At 42.4% G+C, this 15422-nt stretch overlaps 1 protein-coding gene and 1 pseudogene across 1 annotated transcript; both read right to left on the bottom strand.

The window, feature by feature from the left end:
• Nucleotides 1-986: 986 nt before the first annotated feature.
• Nucleotides 987-1929, bottom strand: LOC136320866 (olfactory receptor 4D10-like; annotated as a pseudogene).
• Nucleotides 1930-10086: 8157 nt separating this feature from the next.
• Nucleotides 10087-11043, bottom strand: LOC136319717 (olfactory receptor 4D6-like). The gene has a single exon (XM_066252843.1). The coding sequence runs from the start codon at nt 11041-11043 to the stop codon at nt 10087-10089; it is 957 nt and encodes a 318-aa protein (XP_066108940.1).
• Nucleotides 11044-15422: the final 4379 nt, after the last annotated feature.

The following is a 15422-nucleotide window of genomic DNA, read 5'->3' as shown; positions in this document are numbered from 1 at the left end:
ATCCAGGAGGACAACCATTACATACCTTTGAGGTCACAAGACCATATGCAGTTTGTTTGGGTTTTCTTTTTCTTTTTTTTAGCAAGAGAGAGAGAGATAAAGAGAGAGAGAGAGAGAGAGAGAGATAAAGAGAGAGAGAGAGAGAGAGAGAGAGAGAGAAAGGGGGAGACACAGACAGGAAAGGAGAGATGAGAAGCATCCACTTGTATTTGCAGCACTTCAGTTGTTCATTGATTGCTTCTGATACATGCCTTGACGGGGAAAGGGGCTACAGCCAAGCCAGTGACCCCTTGCTCAAACCAGTGACCTTGGGCTCAACTAGTGACCATGTGATCATGTCAGTGATCCTACACTCACGTCAGTGACTCCGCACTTAAGCTGGCGACCTCAGGGTTTCAAACCTGAGACTTTAGCGTCCCAGGTCCATGCTCTACCCACTCTTCCACCACCTGTCAGGGAAGACTATATTCAGTTTAAGCAGAGAAAACTTAATCTGTGATAGGCCATATGTGCCCATGTATGTGTATTTTCGAGGCACACTGATCATGAGATCTTTCTAGAATAGGTTTTGGCATCGACAGGTCTAGTACCATAATAAATTACACTCGCATGGTAGAATCACAACAGATTGGGTATCTGAAGACATTGCTGTAATTGAATTTATATAGGATCTTGAGCAAAGCACTCCATCTCTAGGCTTCTACCTATTTACCTTTTGGAAAGGCGGTTGGATTCAATTAATTTCTTCATTGCCACATAGTTGTCTTTGAGGGGAAATATATCAGTCAGCTTAATCTTATAAGACTAGTTATTTCATGCTTACCAGAGCTTGGGTTATCAGTAACCTAATAGGTTACTATTACTTAAATAGAAAAACTAAATGTCACTTAGTAAGTGTGATTGGTTTATTGACAACACATTTGAGTGTGGATGACTCCGGGAGAAATAATGAAAGGAGTCCTTGAAGAAGAGGGGAGATCCTTCCTCTATTCCATCACAGAAAGTGCGACTCTTCTCTTCAGTCTCCTCATGGCTGACTGCATCTCCTGGTTCCTCAGAGTGTAGACCAAGGGGTTCAGCAGAGGGAAGATGACAGTGAAGGTGACGGAGAAGGCTGCATCTGTGGGGGACAGTGAAGGGCCGGGCATAGACATAGATGCAGGGCACGCAATGCAGGCTCAGCACGGTGATGTGGGCTGTGCAGGTAGGTGGAGATGGCTTTTCTCCTGCCCCGCTCCCTGCCTGAGGTCTTAGTAATGCTAATATGACCACATAGGATGCCAGGAGGAAGAAGAACCACAGTGTGGCTATCAGTCCATTGTTGGAAATCATGAGGAGCTCAAGTGCAGAGGTGTCTGTAGAGGTGAGTTTGAGGACCGGGGGACATCGCAGTAGAAATTGTCAAGAGCATTTGGTCCACAGAAGGGGAGTGGGAGCAGTAGGGAGATGTGGATGATAGAGTGGGCAAAGCCCCCCACCCAGGCAGCCACAATTAACCCAATGCAACGGCCCCCACTGCTGAGGGTCACATAGTGCAGCGGCCTGGAGATGGCAACGTACCGATACAACGCCATCACCAACAAAGGCAATGCATCCACCCGCCTGCAAGGTGGAAGAGAAACATCTGGGTGAAGCAGCTAGAAGGAGATGGTCTTTCTATGTGACAGAAGATCCACCTTGGGAACTGTGTTGGAGGAAAAGCAGATATCAGTGATTGATAAATTACGAGCAAAAGGTACATGGGGATGTGAAGGCAAAATTCACAGGTCACCGTCACCACGAGGAGATTTCCCAGCAGAGTGGTCACATACGCCAAAAGTAGGAAAGAAATAAGACCAAGTTTAGTTCTCGAGTCTGGCTTAGGCCAAGGAAAACAAATTCTTTTACCCTGGTGCTGTTTTTTAGCTCCATGGAGTCGTCATCTTTAGCTTTCCTTTGCTTCAGCCTACTTCATATGAGGAGTACTTGGCTATTTATTGACTCTTCTTCCTAAGCACTGAGAATGCAACTCAGAATGCTGCTCATGTGGCTGAACCATTTACAATTTGTTGAATTGTCCAGATTTCTAAGATTGCAATCAGTTGGGTGGTCAAATAAAATTATCGCATGCATAAGTCATTAAATAATTCTTTTTCTATAAAACTTTTTTTTGAGAGAATAAGCATTTATGTTAAGTAGTGACATTTACATAGCATATTTTAATTAACTTATAGTTAAATTTTTTTATCATTTTTATTCCACACGTATTTATTAAATGTCAGGGACTGTGTGAAGCATTAAATATAAATATTAAATATAAATATAAGGAAGACATGGTTCCAGCTATTATAAACTGATAGTATATAAATTTAATATTAGCATATTCTGTTGACCTCAGCAGGGTCTTGTCTTGCTCAGAAGAGGGTGGTGTTCTAGTTCTCGTTGCAGTATTGCTATGGCCATGAAGCAGTTTTCTTGCTCTTGGCTGTTTAATGTAGATTTTTAAAAATTTATTTTTTTAAAAAGTTTTTTATTTTTTTATTTTTTATTTATTCATTTTAGAGAGGAGAGGGAGGGAGAGAGAGAGAGAGAGAGAAAGAGAGAGAGAAGGGGGGAGGAGCTGGAAGCATCAACTCCTTGACCAGGCAAACCCAGGGTTTCGAACCAGTGACCTCAGCATTTCCAGGTCGACGCTTTATCAACTGCGCCACCACAGGTCAGGCTTAAATTTATTTTTATTTTTTATTTTATTTTTTATGTGCCTTGACCGCGGGCCTTCAGCAGACCAAGTAACCCCTTGCTTGAGCCAGCAATGTTGGGCTCAAGCTGGTGAGCTTTTGCTCAAACCAGATGAGCCCTTGCTCAAGCTGGCAACCTTGGGGTCTCGAACCTGGGTCTTCCGCATCTCAATCCAATGCTCTATCCACTGCGCCACCGCCTGGTCAGGCTAATGTAGAATTTTTTTTAAATTGCAGCTTATACTAAAAAAAAAAAAAAAAAAATTGCAGCTCATTTTATGTAACTTGTCATCGTGATTGCTTTATATTGATTAGTTTGCTTCTTTAAAAATATAATTTGCTATTGGAAAACAAATTGAAACAGTGTATAAATCCAAATCTCCAAGTATCTCATTAATTTTTTTTTTAAAAAACCACTTAAACATGAAAGCTACCCTTTTAACAGGTTTTAAGTGCCTGATACCATGTTGTTAACTATAGCCAGGGTGTTGTGCAGCAGATCTCGAGAACTTTATTGATCTTGTATAAGTGACGTGATCCTTGTTTGAGTGTGTGGGAGAGAAGAAAGCTAGTGACCGACTTCTGAGAGGTGCTCCATGCTGTGTCAGTCACGCTCTCCGCTTCCTCTTTCCCTTTGTGGGTCAGAGGTGAGAGAGTGAAGGGGTCACAAGCAGGAAGAGACATTGGTATCATTAGAACAATGTCTACTTTTTAAGAAATAGGCTGTTATTGATCATTCTTAGGAATTTTATAACTGTTATTTGTTCTACCTTGTACTTAACAAGGGCATATTTACTGCAGTCTCCGAATGTATACAAGACAAATTGGACTGCACTGTACAAGTGCTTATAGCTTGTCAAAAGCAGATGATCTGTGTAGTCAGTGAACGCAAGCATGGCAGAATGCGAAAGGGGTCATGAGAGAAGTAGAGGTAGAATTGGGAGGGATAAGAGGTGTGACAGGAAATACATGATTTTCAGCAGGAATAGAAACTGCTGTTTTCTGAGTGCTTACTATGTAGGTAGAAGCATGAAAAGTTGTTTTATTTAATTTTCACCACCATACTTTCTAAGTATTAATGTTATTCTTGTTTTTCATCTGGAATATGTTATGAACCTATGTTTGCCTGAGGGGAAGGGAGAGGTGGAAGTAAGAGGGAAGAAACCATTGTCTTTTCCCCTCAGTTTTATAGAATATAAGATATAGAATATATGTCAGGGCTAATTTTGTATAATAAGAATGTTTGATAATATTTGTCGGAAGATAAAAATTTGGCAAAAAGGGGGTTTGGAAACCCAGTTTACACTAATCTTAGTCTGAGGCAGCCTCACCAATAAGTAACTCAGTGTCACAAATGTGTGATACCTTCTCTCACATTGAATGCATCACATTTCTGAATCCCTGTTAACACAGTGTCTCTCTTCCTCGTAGTTAACACCCACCTTTATTGTATTTATCATTGAGAACATCTTCACTGTGAAGCATTTAACACATCTGGAAAATACCACAGTCAAACCATTTCATACATCATCACAACAAAGACATCATCTCGATTTCACAATGCATAAACTTAATCCTTAGCTAGACATTTAATGTTTTTACCTAATTCCTGGGTCCTGAAACTCCAGCGACAAGATGGATACTATCGGGTACAGTGCAGAACAGAACACTGGTGACATTAATTCTCAACAATTTTGTTTCTGAAAGTAAAGCTTTTTGGAACACTAAATATTTTAGTGTCTTTGCAGCCCCCTCAGGCGGGAAAGGACAGATTCAAAGAATCTCATCTTCAAGAACTTCCACTGTGTGCCTATCTTATGTACTAATCCCTCAGCCTCAGGCCACATACAAGAATCACAAAGGGAATATTATTGGACAAGGAAGTGGAAGTCAAGTGTCTGATTCTGCTGTTGGTGATGAAGTTTCAATGGGAGTTATTAAAAAGTTACCAAGCCTTTCAGATGTGCACACGCGCATACACACGAACACACTTTGCCAGGAATCCAGATTACTTAGAGGCAATATAGGATACCAGTCCTCTTATCCACAGCTCAATCAGTATGTTGTTAAGAACATGCCAAGTTTTGTGTCCAAGAGACTACAAGGGTCCAATGTCCATAGCTTGCAAAGGCTCAGAGGACTAGATGCAAGTGTGTTTTAATTAGAGTGCCAAAAACTTAACTGAAATCTTTTGCTATCAGTTCAGTTTCTAATTATGTAGACAACGATCATAGCCTCATGATGTTGCTGTCTCCACGCTCAGAGAAACATGCTTAGACGATGTTTGTGGAGTGCATATTTTTCCTGTTTTTCAACAATCTGCTCATATGGAATCTCTCAATTTGGACACGGCTAGATAAATTGGGTAGGCAGTCTACACAATTACAGTGGTTATTTAAAATTAACTCAATTTGGCCTGATCTGTGGTGGCGCAGTGGATAAAGCGTTGACCTGGAAATGCTGAGGTCGCTGGTTCGAAACCCTGGGCTTGCCTGGTCAAGGCACATATGGGAGTTGATGCTTCTAGCTCCTCCCTCCTTCTCTCTCTCTCTCTCTCTCTCTCTCTCTTTCTGTCCTCTCTAAAAATGAATAAATAAAATAAATTAAAATTAACTCAACTTATTAAATAGTTTCAACTTATAAAATGCACTTCCACTGTTTCCGGAATGATGATGGCTCTGGAGTTAACTGCTTTTACATTTTATTTTACTATGTTAAACTAGTCAATGAAGATAAAAACTGCACTAGTCAGGTTGCGTGTTTGAGATAGAGAATGCTTTATTTCTCCAGCTGTGTTGAGATATAATTGGCATAAATTGCAAAAAATGTGGGCTAACCCCTCTATCACGTCACAGAGTTACTGTGGTGATGTCACTTAAGGTCTGCTCTTATAGCAACTTGCAGATATACGATACAGTATCATAAACTGTAATCCATGCAATACATTAGATCTCCATAACTTATCTTGTAACTGGAAGTTTTTACCCTTTGACCAACATTTTCCCATTTCTCCCACCCCCCAGCCCCTGTCAGCCACCATTCAGCTCTATTTCTATGAGTTCATATTTTTAGATTCCACATGTAAATGAGATCACACCATACTTGTTTTTCTCTGATTTCCCTTGGCATAATGCCCTTACATTCCACCCATGTTATTACAAATCACAGTATTTCCTAATTTTTTAATGGCTGATAATAGCCATATATATGTATATATATGTATATACATACACAACTATATACACATGTATACATATACATACATACACGCCACATCAACATCATCTTCATCCATTCTTTATTTTTATTTTTGTATTTTTCCAAAGTTAGAAGCAGGGAGGCAGTCAGACAGACTCCTGCAGGTGCCCAACCAGGATTCACCTGGCATGCCCACCAGGGGGCGATGCTCTGCCCATCTGAGGTGTTGCTCTATTGCGACCAGAGCCATTCTAGCGCCTGAGATGGAGGCCATGGAGCCATCCTCAGCGCCTGGGCCAACTTTGCTCCAATGGAGCCTTGGCTGTGGGAGCGGAAGAGAGAGACAGAGAGGAAGGAGAGGGGGAAGGGTGGAAAAGCAGGAGCTTCTACTGTGTGGCCTGACCAAGAATCGAACCCGGGACTTCCACACATCAGGCTGACACTCTACCGCTGAGCTAACTGGCTAGGGCCTTCATGCATTCTTTACATCAATGGACACTTAGATTGTTTCCATATCTTGGATATTATAAATAATACTGCAGTGAATAAGGGAGTACTGATACATCTTTGAGACCCTGATTCCATTTCCTTTGGATATGTAACAAGAGATGGAATTGCTGGACCATATGGTAGTTTTATTTTTAATATATATATTTTTTTCTTTTTTCATTTTTCTGAAGCTGGAAACGGGGAGAGACAGTCAGACAGACTCCCGCATGCGCCCGACCGGGATCCACCCGGCACTCCCACCAGGGGCAACGCTCTGCCCACCAGGGGGCGATGCTCTGCCCATCCTGGGCGTCGCCATGTTGCGACCAGAGCCACTCTAGCGCCTGAGGCAGAGGCCACAGAGCCATCCCCAGCGCCCGGGCCATCTTTGCTCCAATGGAGCCTTGGCTGTGGGAGGGGAAGAGAGAGACAGAGAGGAAAGCACGGCAGAGGGGTAGAGAAGCAAATGGGCGCTTCTCCTGTGTGCCCTGGCCGGGAATCGAACCCGGGTCCTCCGCACACTAGGCTGACGCTCTACCGCTGAGCCAACCGGCCAGGGCTATTTTTAATATTTTGATAGACATCTAAACTGTTTTTTTTATAAATAAATATTAATTTTAATGGGGTGACATGAATAAATCAGTGTACATATATTCAAAGAAAACATGTCCAGGTTATCTTGTCATTCAATTATGTTGCATACCCCTCACCCAAAGTCAGATTGTCCTCCGTCACCTTCTATCTAGTTTTCTTTGTGCCCCTCCTCCTCCCGCTCCCCCTCTCCCTCCCCAACCAACCATCACACTCTTGTCCATGTCTCTTAGTCTCGTCTAAACTGTTTTTGTAGTAGCTGTACCAGTTTATGTTTCCACCAACAGTACACAAGGGTTCCCACATCCTTGCCAACACTTACGCATTTCTTTGATGCATAGTGATACTGAGCACCTTTTTATTTATTTGTTTGTTCTTTTTAGATTTTATTCATTTTTTTAGAGAGAGAAGACAGAGAGAGAGAAAGAGAAAGGGAGAAGGGGGAAGCGTAGGAAGCATCAACTCTCATGTACACCTTGACCAGGTGAGCCCAGGGTTTCGAACTGGTGACCTCAGTGTTCCAGGTCAATGCTTTATGTGCTGCACCACACAGGTCAGGCTTCATTTACCTATTGACCATTCATATGTCTTGTTTTGAAAAGTATCTATTTAGAAACACTTCTCCAAAAAGGATATGCAGAGAGCCAATAGACATATTAAACTATGCTCAATGTCACTAATTGTCAGAGAGCAAATTAAAACCACAACGAGATATCACCTCACACCTGTCAGAATGGCGCTCATCAGTAAATCCACAGATGACAAGTGCTGGCGAGGATGTGGAGAAAAGGAAACCCTGGTGCAGTGTTCGTGGGAATGCAGACTGGTGCAGCCACGGTGGAAAACAGTATGGAGATTCCTCAAAAGATTAAAAATGGACCTGCCTGCCCTGGCCTGATAGCTGAGTTGGTTAGAGCATCGTCCAGCAGCATAGAGGTTGCCGGATCAATCCTAAACTGGGGCACATACAGGAATAGATCTATGTTTCTATTTCTCTCTCTCTCTCCCTCCCTCTTCCCCTAAAATAAAAAAAAATGTAAAAAATGGACCTACCTTACAACCCAATGATTCCATTTCTGGAGATTTATCCAAATAAAATCAAAACACTAATCTGAAAGAATATATGCACCCAGTGTTCATGGCAGCGTTATTTACAATAGCTAAGCTACGGAAGCAACCCAAGTGCCTAGCAATAGATGAGTGGCTAAAACAGCTGTGCTACATAAATACAATGGAATATTAATTGGCCATAAAAATGAATGAGATCTTACCATTTACAAAGGCCTGGATGGACCTAGAAGGTATTATGTTCAGTAAAATAACTCAGTCAAAGAAAGACAAATACCATATGATTTTACTCATGTGAAATCTAAAGAACGAAGTTAAAAAACTTAATATGCTCCTAGACACAGAGAGAAAACTGGTGTTGGGGCACTGGATGAAAGAGGTGAAGGTCTGAGAAGCACAAATAAGTAGTTACAGAATAGTCAGGGGGAAGAAAGTAAAGTGTAGGAAATAGAGTCAAAATACTGTGATAACTATGAAGGTGCCAGTTGGGGTACTGGGAATGTCAATGGGAACACTGTAACATATATGATTGTCTAAGTCGTACACCCCAAACCAGTACATAATAAAGAAAAAGACCTATGTTGCAATCCTAACCCCTAGTATGATAATATTAAGAGGTAAGATGTTTGGGGGTAATTAGGTCATGAGGGTGCAACCGTCATGAATGAGATTAGTGCCTTCATAAAAGGGATTTGTCTTGTCCTCCTTCCACCATGTGAGGATATAGTGAGGAGTTGGCAGTCTGTAACCCAGAAGAACAGAGAGAAGTATCACTCATAGGTGCTTCACTTTGGTTGTTCATTGCTTGCTTGTTGTATGTGCCTTGTCCAGGCAAGCCCAGGGTTTTGAACTGGTGATCTCATCGTCCCATGTTGGCACTTTGTTCACTGTGCCACCAAAGGTCAGGCACTCTTGGATAATTTCTGAATTACTACTGGAGGCTGAGAGGTAAATTTAAGGTGGACATAGAGAGAGAAGGGCTTTCATTGTCTATATGTCTCCTCTTTTGGAGTCCAGCCCTTCCCTCGGGAGAGAAGTGGATTAAGACTCAGACCCCGTGGCTGTTCCTAAATGACCCTGCCTGTGATGTGCTTCTTTTCTCTTGTGCTACACAAAATGAGTCTTGAGTACCTGAAAAGGCATTTCTTAGGTAGTATTTTCTTTGTGGCACTACAATGATTTGTCCGGAGTTGTGTAGACATACATAGACAAAGACCGCGTGGCTCTAGCTGTTAAAGTCCGGGAGGCGATGTGGGAAGGGGCTGGAGGGAGAAAGACAGTTCAGGTTACCATGCAACGAGTTATCATTGTGGATTTTGTGCAGATGCATTCCAAAACTGTACAGTACTTACTTTGAGATTAATTTTAGTGAAAAAGTAAGTAGAACGGACCTGCCAATAGGGAATACTTGGTCTGTCTGTAGATTTGTCCATGAATATATCTGGCTTAAAATAAATGAAAATGTTTCTTCTTTTTTTACTAATTAGCACAATATATTGAAAATTCTATATTCAAAATACAAAATCAAGAAATTATGTTAATAATTGACTAGAAATAACGGTCACTAGAGAAAGCATGTATGAAATAAGAACCTCTGTATTCTGTATATGTGCACGATTAGGGATAGAGGGGTAGATAATAGGGAATGTAGATTGTATGTCTGATTAATACCTAGAGTGCCACTCACGTTGCCACTATCATCCTCAAGGTATTTACCATGTTTCATTCCCATGACAAGCTCGTTAGCAGATCATTTATTTCCATATTGCAGTCAGTGGAAATGAGGTAAAATATGTTGGCCGAGAGTCACAGATTACACCAAAATAGCATTTATGTTATTGATTTCAACCTTCTACCACATACTTCTCTCATCCCCAAGCCTATGGTTATGTTGTTTCATCTCATCTCTTCCTTTTATTCTTGTATCCTTCTGTTACAGTTGAAGGGCTGAGAGGATGTAGTTCACACTTCTTACTCTTAGGTGGCAGCTTGAGAAAATCAAATCTGAGTTACATTTCCAACCTCAGTCTGGCTGCTCACCCCAGCTTATTACTTTAGAAGATCCAAGTCTCCTCCTCAGTCTCTTCATGGCTGACTTCATCTCCTGGTTTCTCAGGGTATAGATCATGGGGTTCAGCATTGGAGTGATGACCGTGTTATTGATGGACACAGCTGTGTCCATGGGCAGTGTAGTGAAGGGCCGGCAGTAGATGTAAACACATGGCACAAAGTGGAGACTCACCACCAGGATGTGGGAGGTGCAGGTGAAGATGGCCCTTTTCCTGCCTTCCCCAGAGTGAGCTCTGAGCATCACCAGGATGACGGTGTAGGACCCCAGAAGCAGGAGGAACCACAACAGGGTCACTAGCCCATTGTTAGAGATCATGAGAAGCTCCACAACGAAGGTGTCTGTGCAGGCCAGCTTAACAACCTGGGGCACATCACAGTAGAAGGCGTCCAGCGTGTTGGGGCCACAGAAGGGAAGGGGAAGCATCAGAATTACTTGGACAATTGAGTGCAAACAACCACCCACCCAGGAAGCCACCACCAAGGCCACCCATACCTCTCTCCTCATAACGGTCACATAATGCAAGGGTTTGGCGATTGCAAGGTATCTGTCATAGGCCATCACAGAGAGGAAAGAGACATCTGCCCCACCAACAAAGTGGAAGAAAAAGATCTGGGCCATGCAGCCATTGTAAGAGATGCTTTTCCTCTCTGACAAGAGATCGACCAGGAACTTGGGAACAGTGACTGAAGAGAAAACAATGTCTAGGATGGATTTGTTCCTCAGGAGAAAGTACATGGGAGTGTGGAGCTGGGACTCACAGGTGATGGTCACCACAACAAGGGCATTGCCCAGCACGGTTGTCACATACACAGCAAGGAAGAACACAAACAAGAAAATCTCCAGCTCCCAGAAGCGCGTGAGTTTCAGGAAGACAAACTCCCTGACACTGGTGTGGTTGCTGGGGCCCATGGCGAGGTCACCTTCTGCCAGGTCTGCACCAGAAGGAGACATGTTAGGATTTAGGAATATGGTATCATGAGGGGGCACATCATTCATGATATATTGTTATAATGTTCTTTCAAGCATCCAAATGAGCATGGCTAATCAGAACACTGGTCCGGAATTTCTCTATCCAGATGGTTCTTCCAGTGGGTTGACAGGAAGAACCATTATTATGTCCTTACCGTGACCAGAGGGAGATGAGAGGACAGTGGTCATTCGCCTGTGGCTTAACTTCCTCACAGGCCTGTGAAACTTTCTACTTTACCAAAGATTTTCACCTGCAACATCTCATCTTGATTTTGATTCTTATAATGTCTCTGTGGGGTCTATAGAGTGGTTGTGATGATCTCCATTTTATATAGGGGAAATTGGAGCTTACAGCAGTTAATGACTCAGCTACATTTGCATAATTGCAAAGTTAATAGGTGACAAATTAAAGACTTGAACCCAAATTATTTTTCTGACTTGACAATGTCTCCTTTCTCAATCCAATTTTTGTTAGGCTCCTCTGAACTCTGTTCTCAACTAGAACTCGACCTTGGTCTTCCCTGTCTATCCTAGTTGAGCCTAGTTTTTTTTTTTTTTTGTATTTTTCTGAAGCTGGAAACAGGGAGAGACAGTCAGACAGACTCCCGCATGCGCCCAACCGGGATCCACCCGGCACGCCCACCAGGGGGTCGATGCTCTGTCCACCAGGGGGCGATGCTCTGCCCCTCCGGGGCGTTGCTCTGCCACAACCAGAGCCACTCTAGCGCCTGGGGCAGAGGCCAAGGAGCCATCCCCAGCGACCAGGCCCTCTTTGCTCCAATGGAGCCTTGGCTGCGGGAGGGGAAGAGAGAGACAGAGAGGAAGGAGGGGGGGGGGGTGGAGAAGCAAATGGGTGCTTCTCCTATGTGCCCTGGCCGGGAATCGAACCAGGGTTCCCCCCACGCCAGGCCGACGCTCTACCGCTGAGCCAACCGGCCAGGGCTAGTTGAGCCTAGTTTTAGCAAGAGTTCTACTAGATCAGTTTAGCAAGAAGCCCCTCCCTTGATGCAATCAAATTTCTTATCCCCCACCCTTGATCGCAACTCCTTGTATCTAAGTTCTTGGCTTGTTTTTAGTAGGAATCCTGCTAAGTTATTTCAACAAGAATCTCTCTATTCCTGATGTGTTTGTTTAGATTCCAGCCACTGACCTCCTCCGTCCATTCCTTGGCTATAAATTCACACTTGTCCTGTATTTGGAGTTGAGGCTAATCTGTCTGCCCTATTGTAATACACTTCACCCCTATTGCAACAGTCTTGAATAAAATCTGTCTTGTCATTTCAGACAAGTGTCTGGTGAATAGTTTTTTATTTTTTTGTTTTTCCACTGTACCTTTCTGCCAGCTCAGAGAGTCTGTTGCTTACTTTGATATATCAGGATTACAGGGAGTAGGTAAGGCTTATGTAGTTAATTATGTAGTCTGATTATTGAATCCTCATCTCCTTTAAAAGAAGAGATGAATCTGGCTCTCATAAGTACTTCTCCCTCTACTTAGAGACACAAGGACCTCACTTGGGCTCACTGAGCTGTTGGTGGTATGGAGAGTTTCAGTCATTGTTCAGAGCACATACAAATATCACAGACAAGGCCTGGCTGGTTGACTCAATGGTAGAGCATCGGTCTGACATGTGGATGTCCTGGGTTTGATTCCAGGTCATGGAAGCACCCATCTGCTTCTCTACCACTCCCCCCTTTCTTCCTCTCCTGCAGCCATGGCTCAGTTAGAGCGAGTTGGCTCTGAGCGCTGAGGATTGCTCCATGACCTCCACCTCAGGTGCTAAAAAAATGGCTCTGTTGCAAACAGAGCAAGGGCCCCAGATGGGCAAAGCATTGCCCCTTAGCTTTCCCGGTGGATCCTGGACAGGGCGCATGCAGAGGTCTGTCTCTTCCTCCCCTCCTCTCACTAAAAATATAAAAAAGAAAATATCACAGACAAAGTGATCATTCAAGTTTCAGTGCTTCAGAGGCGACTTAACCCAACCTTCCTCACTTTAGGGCTAAACAGAGAAGGATATTTATTTTTCCAGAATCAGGGCTATAAATTGTTAAAAGATGGAGATTTAAAGACTCTTTAGTAAGTATTTTTAAATATTTATTTGTTACAAGGACATTTGAAACCTATCCTGGAGGTAGGGGAGGGGTGCTAAGGGGAACAGGGGTAGGAAGAGACTTTGGGGCATGAAGGGGGCACAATGCAGCGTGTGGAGGGTGTTACGTTAGTGGGACATTTGAAACCATGTCAACATAATCAATTAAAAATTAAAATAAAAACAATGACCTACCATTTAAACAAATTTTAATCATACAATATTGTCAACTATAGTCACATGGTTGTGTATTAGATTTCAGGATTTATCCATCCTGCATAACTACACTTTGTACCCCTTGACCATCATCTCCTCATTGCCCTCTCCTCCCAGACCCTGGTAACCATTCTCCACTCTGCTTCTATGAGCAAAGGACGTTGTGCCTCGTGAGAAACGCCACATGCAGAAAATTCCTACTGCATGATCTCACTTGTATGTGGAATCTAAAATATTTAAACTCATAGAAAGATAGAGATTTCAAACCAAGTTTACTGACTTGAATTCCAGGTTTTTTCTACTATTTCTATATTATAGCAAACTATAATATAGAAATTTTTTTTCAAAAAATAGTGTTTTTTTTTCTTCAAATCGGGTGTTTATCCATCAGAAGACAAAATTCTTTAACACAAACATCTTTTTATCCAAAGACTCTCATATTCCAGATATTATTTTGAGATCACCAATGTCTAGTTCAACAAACTCACAGACATGAACATTTGTGTGTTGATTGCTGGGGTGGGGTTTGGAGGAGGGTGTAGAGGGGATAAAGGGTGATGAACAGAGACTTGACTTGAAGGGGTTAACATAGAATACAGTATGCAAAAAATGTGTTGTAGACTTGTGCATTTGAAACCTGGATGATTTTGGTAATCAGTGTCACCTCAATACATTCAATGAAAATCAAAGAAAAAGTAAAGACAAATGAAGAAAGGAAAGGAGGGCCTTCGGTTTGAAAATAAAGTGCTATGTGACACTTAAAAAAAATATGTAAGTGCTTGACCAGGCAGTGGCGCAGTGGATAGAGTGTTGACCTGGGCCACAGAGGACTGAGGTTCAAAACCCCGAGGTCACGGTCTTGAGCACCGGCTTACCACCTTGAGCATGGGGTTGCTGGCTTCAGCATGGGATCAGAGACATGAGCCCCTGGTCACTGGCTTGAAGCCCAAGGTAGCTAACTTGAGCCCAAGGTTGCTAGCTTGATCAAGGAGTCACTTCACTAGCTCAGCTGTAGCCCCCTGGTCAAGGCACATATGAGGAAGCAATAAATGAACAACTGAGGTGCCGCAACCAAGAGAGATGCTTCTCATCTCTCTTCCTTTCCGTCTGTCTGACCCTATCTGTCCTTCTCTCTGTCTCTGTCTCCCTCACTAAAAAAGAAAAAGAGAAAAGTTCTGCTATTTAAAAGAGTGGAATTATATTTGAAGATAATAGGATAAGAAAGACGAGAATAGACTAGATGAAGAAAAAATAGAGCATTTTTTCCAAAATAAAAGAGTAATAAATCACCCCGCAAATGACCTGTTTGGGTGTACTTTATGGTTTAATATGAAGGATTAGGACATACAGAAAACCTTTCAAATAAAAATCTCTGTTGATTTTCCTAGATCCTTGATTTTCTCAACAGTAAAATCATTTAATTCCTGTGAAAAGTGAATTTCCTCTCTAAGTTATTTTTGAATGTGATCCAGTAGGAATAGTACTAAATGTAATACTCTGACATTCAGGAACTTGTTACTTAGAATCCAAACTCTGGAGTTACTTTCTGCCACCTAGAAAACAGCAGAAGGCTACGACAATGCTAAATTTGGAATTATGTTAATGCCTTTTATCCAGGGTGTTTACAAAGAAGAGCCCACCTTAGGACTGTGTTGAGGACAGGATGTGTTCAGTCCTTCCCATTTGAGACCCCAATGAAAATATTCATTCTAGACCCAAGTTTAAGGGACAGCTCCCTTGTAAACCTGTAAGATTCTTTTTAAATTTTTTTCTGTTAGACAATGAAGAGGATATACTGGGACATTTTTCTTTGTTTTGTTTTCCACACACTTAAACACATATACAAAGCTTAATTTCCTACTTCAAAAAATTTCAAGTATAGCCTGGGCTGTGGTGGCTCAGTGGATAGATCTTCAATCTGGAATGCAGAGGGTGCCGGTTTGAAATTCCGGGCTGGCTGGTCAAGGCACATACGAGAAGCAACAGGTTGATGTTTCCTGCTCCTCCACCCTTTCT

The sequence above is a fragment of the Saccopteryx bilineata genome, chromosome 1, assembly GCF_036850765.1.
Source record: "Saccopteryx bilineata isolate mSacBil1 chromosome 1, mSacBil1_pri_phased_curated, whole genome shotgun sequence".
Classification (NCBI taxonomy): Eukaryota; Metazoa; Chordata; class Mammalia; order Chiroptera; family Emballonuridae; genus Saccopteryx; species Saccopteryx bilineata.
Note: the sequence above shows the minus strand (reverse complement) of the source record. Positions and strands in the feature narration are given on the sequence as shown.